Genomic DNA, 4240 nt, shown 5'->3' on the forward strand with positions numbered 1-4240 from the left:
AATTCTACCCCTTTGTCACAATACTAACAGCACGTACACAATTACATAAAAGTTTGATTTTTTTCTGGCTTATCACACATCAAATACGTGGAGCAACAAAACCGTATTCCTGACCTTTAGACGTTATCTTCAATACTCCATAAATATTGTATAGATCCGATGTCATATCTGCTCTTTTGATCTGTTACACCCAGCAGCAGGACCCAGTTTAGTTCAGGGTGCTACAGTCATATATCCTATAAAACAAAACTACTGAAAAGGTGGACTCCAGTCCAGACCTGGAGAAGGAATAAAACCCACAGCCACATCAAAGCTCCGGACATGAAGCTTCCTTCATCCTTTAAAGAGATTCTGGATTACTTACTGCTCGCTCTGCCAGGGTGTGGCTTTGTTAGACCACTGCTCCCAAGGCTCCATGAGATCTCCTGGCTGGCCTGGAAGGGCCTGAGCCAGCACACAGCATCCTGCCGAGGGAAACTCCTAAGAACTGGAGCAGCACCTCACAGTACTGAGACACCAAACTCAAGCCCTCACCAGAGCCCTCTCACTAAACACGAGCTCAGGAAAAGAAGGGAGCAATGCCCTCCACGCTCGCAAGCCGAGAGAGAGCCTCCCGGGACCGGCACACTGCTCTTGCCACCCTATAACCACAGGCAACCAGGGAGCACTGCCAAAGAGGAGCTACAGCCTTCTTCTCAAAGGGTGCAGTAGCAGATGCACTGCTCTTGCCGTTTAGGGAGCACTGATGTTTCTGCCTCTGTGAAAGACTCCTTTCAAAACATGACTTTCCTAGCTATTCCTGCACATACATCTTGCACTGCTTTCCAATGCACTGACTCCTAGATTCTTAAATCACAGTTAGGATTTCATAATTATGGACTTAGGGTCTTTGTTAGCTCCGTGCACAAAAAGAATGATTTCATTACTATCACTGCAAAAGTCATTAATTAAATGTACATATGTATGTCTACACTTCCTACAATAAAAATGACCATTACATGAAATTTCAGCGGCCTATTAGACTAATTAGTCCAAACCTTCCCTTCCACCACAGATATTATAGAACCTATAATGCTTCACACACACACACACACACACACACACACACACACACACAGAACTAAGTAATGAACATTTTATAAATAACAACTTTTTACTTATTGATAACAGTAACTGAAACATACACACATTCCCCAAAAGAAAAAAAGCACAAACAAACCAAAATCTGGTACAAGCCAAGAAATGCCTTTGAGAGATTTTTGCACTGCACAGTAACATTTTAATCTTTCTTCCTTAACCATCTCCTTCTCTCAGCGACAAGTTTTACAAAGAGCAAGCTCCATAAATTAGCGTGCAATTCATCAATGTCCAAAGCACTGTCAGAAAACAGAGCTGCGATATCAAAATATTTGCCAGTTTCGATTTGTGATGGTCTTGGGTTTTGTTTTTGTGTTTTTTTAATATTCACTGCATGGAATCATATGCTGATGCAGCAAGAGGATGAGTGTTCCCAAAAACGTATTTTGAAAATACCAAAATGCCCAATAACTTCAGCTACCTGACACGGAACGTAGACACAACTCAGATGCGTGGCAAAAAAAAAAAAAAAAAAAAAAGGTGCTATATTCAAAAAGGCCTCAAAAACTTCAATAACATGCTTAACTGTGGCCCGCACTGCTTCGTTTTACAGTCTGTGAAACCCAACGTGAGGTAGCGATCCTGCGAGACGGGCAACCTCAATGATACCATGCCTTTATTTTCTGAGCGGCATCCTTAGGCTCTATCCCATGTGTGATTCCCTGCGATGTTTCCGGCAGCCTCGGCAGCACACAGGGATGAATCCTGGCCCATCACACTTAACGTACAGAACGTAACCGCTGTGACACATCACTCCTCGACCTTTTTGATTTATTGGGAAAATAAATACCCGAATGAATAACTCTGAAAACCCAACCGAAGCGGCGTGGGTTTTTAAATGCAAACACAAAGAAGGGCGCACTCGGCTTCGCGTTCCTTCCTTCCACCCTCCCCCACGTCCTGACACCGAGCCTTTCCAATTAGGCCACAAACAAACACCCAAAGCTCAGCGAGGGCCTGGGCCGCCGCGGTGCCGCGACTTCAGCTAGAAATCCTCCACGTGAAAACGGGAGCGCAGAGGCCGGGCACCACAAAGGGGCGAACAAAGTGTCAAACGCTCGGCTGCTGTCAGGAGCGGGGAGCAGCGGAGCGCCGGGCAGCCCCGCGCGGAGCCCCCGGCGGCTCGCGGGCCTTTGTCAGCGCGGTGCGGAGCGCGGCCCGGCGCGTGCTACAGGTTGATAAGGCCCCGCCCGCCCGCGGGCAGCGCCCGGACACCGCGCGCGGAGTTCCTTCCCTTCCGCGCTCGGCCGGGGCCGCGCGCTCCGCACGACGCGCACGTCTCTTCGCGGTGTTTGTTTCGTGTTTATCTCCCCCCCCCCTTCACCCCCCCTCCTCTTTCTCCTCCCTGTCCGGCCATCTTGGGCCGGCAGGAGCAGCCATTACTTAACTCAATGACAGGGCCAACAACTTTTCGCGGACGCAAACGCCGCTCCGCGAGGCCGGGCGGGCTCCCGACGAGCCGCCCGGCAGCGGGGACGCGGGGGAGACCCGCGGGAGAGTGGCCGGCACGCCGCGAGTTCGGGGCCGGGAGCCACGCTCCCCTTCGGCGGCGCTTCCCGCGCCCCTTCCAACTCCCAACTTCTCCCCCGGCGCTCCGCGGCCGCGCGGGGCCCAAATCACGAGGGAGGGTCCGGGGAGAGGGCAACGTCAGCAACGCCTCGCGCGCGCCCTCCCCCCCGCCGCCTCCTCCTCCTCCCTCTCCCCCCCCTCCGCCTCCCTCCCCCGCGCCCCCTCCCCCCCCGCCCCGCCGCTCGCTCTCGGCCCCCGGCTCCGGCCCGGTGCCGGACCGCCGCCTTCGTCCCAAACGCGGTCCCCGCGTCGGTTTTGAGGAGGGGCAGAGGGGAGAGCCCCGCACAGCTCCGCACCGTGTGGGCTCAAGGGAGCGTGCGGCGAGGCCTCCCTCCCCCCCCGCCCCCCCCTCCCGCTTCTCTTCCTCCCCCCCCATACCCCCGAGCCGCTCTCCCCATCCATCCCCGCTCCTACCTTTAACAGCAAGGCCTTCGTTCTGGCGCCATCTTCATGAAGCCTCAGAAATCCGAAGAGTCGGCTGCAGAGAGGGGAGCGGGCGGGCGGGAGGGAGGAGAGAAAAGAAGGAAAGGCGCGAGGCGCCGCGTTAGCCGGAGGCAGTTCCCCCCGCGCGGGCAGGCGGGCAGGCCCGGCTCCGGGCCGGGCACACGCGCGGCGCCGAGCGGGGAACCGCGGGCGAGGGAGGGGGGACGCGGAGGGAGCGCGGGCCGAGCCGGGCGCGGAGACGGCCGGACGCGGAGCGGGGAGCGGGTACCTGTCGAGACCGGATAGGGCTTCTCTCTCCTCGGCTGTCAAGCTGGCGAAGTCCTCCTCGCTCTGGCCGCTCGCTTTCCCCGCCGCCATTTTCTTTTCCTCATCACCGAAAGGAGCAGCAGAGGCGGCGGCGGCGGCGAGCGACACTCCGCACGATTTCATGGAAACGCAGCGTAATTAACTGCCGATCGCACCCCCCCCCCGCGCACCCCCGACACCCCCCAGCGCCGGGCGGGGCGGGGTGCCCGACACGCACACACCCCACAACTTTTATTACAACAACAACAGCCGGCAGGGAGGGGGAGGGAGGGAGGGAGGGGAGAGGGAGGGAGGCGGGGGGAAGCCCCGCTGCTCGGAGGAGGAGGAGGAGGAGGAGGAGGAGGGAGGGGGAGGGAGGGAGCCCCAGCGCTGGCGGCTCGGGGGAGGGGAGGAGGAGACTGCGGAGGATGGCGGCCGAGCGGTGTTTACATCGCCGCTCGCCCCGGCGGCCAGGGCTGCGCGCGGAGCCGGGGCGGCGCGGGCCCGGCCCGCCCTCCCGCAGCGGGGCTGTGCGCGCCGCCCGTACAAACTTCCCCGGCGGCTGCCCAAAGTTGTTGTAATTGTGTCACACCGCCAGCCCCACGCCGCCGCCGTCACCCCCCCCCAACCCCCACCGCCTCCCCGCCCGCCTGGGCCCGCGCGGCCAATCGGCGCCTCCGCGGCGCTGCACGTGACCTTTGTTGACTTACGTCAGTCATAGCGCTCTTCCACCGCTGCGCTCCGGTTTGGTTGGCGCTCAGCGCCCGCCCCTCTCGGCGGCCTCACGCCATTGGTCAGCGTCAGC

At 58.5% G+C, this 4240-nt stretch overlaps 1 protein-coding gene across 10 annotated transcripts in view; it reads right to left on the reverse strand.

Moving 5' to 3' along the window:
* KDM6A (lysine demethylase 6A) overlaps nt 1-3733 on the reverse strand; it is a 145928-nt gene extending 142195 nt beyond the window's left edge. For 4 of the 10 annotated variants that reach the window (XR_004167122.2, XM_031594611.2, XM_031594607.2 and 1 more), the window contains exons 1-2: nt 3419-3730; nt 3121-3184 (exon numbers count right to left, since the gene is read on the reverse strand). Coding sequence is in view for 9 of the 10 variants with exons in the window: in XM_031594611.2 (XP_031450471.2) it covers nt 3121-3184; nt 3419-3579 (225 nt within the window). In the remaining variant the exon portion in view is untranslated. Of the gene's footprint in view, nt 1-3120; nt 3185-3418 lie in introns of all 10 variants that reach the window. The other 6 variants (XM_090123431.1, XM_090123414.1, XM_090123442.1 and 3 more) reach the window with 4 other exon arrangements.
* Nucleotides 3734-4240: the final 507 nt, after the last annotated feature.

The sequence above is a fragment of the Phasianus colchicus genome, chromosome 1 (assembly GCF_987193195.1).
Source record: "Phasianus colchicus chromosome 1, bPhaCol1.hap1.1, whole genome shotgun sequence".
NCBI classification, from domain to species: domain Eukaryota; kingdom Metazoa; phylum Chordata; class Aves; order Galliformes; family Phasianidae; genus Phasianus; species Phasianus colchicus.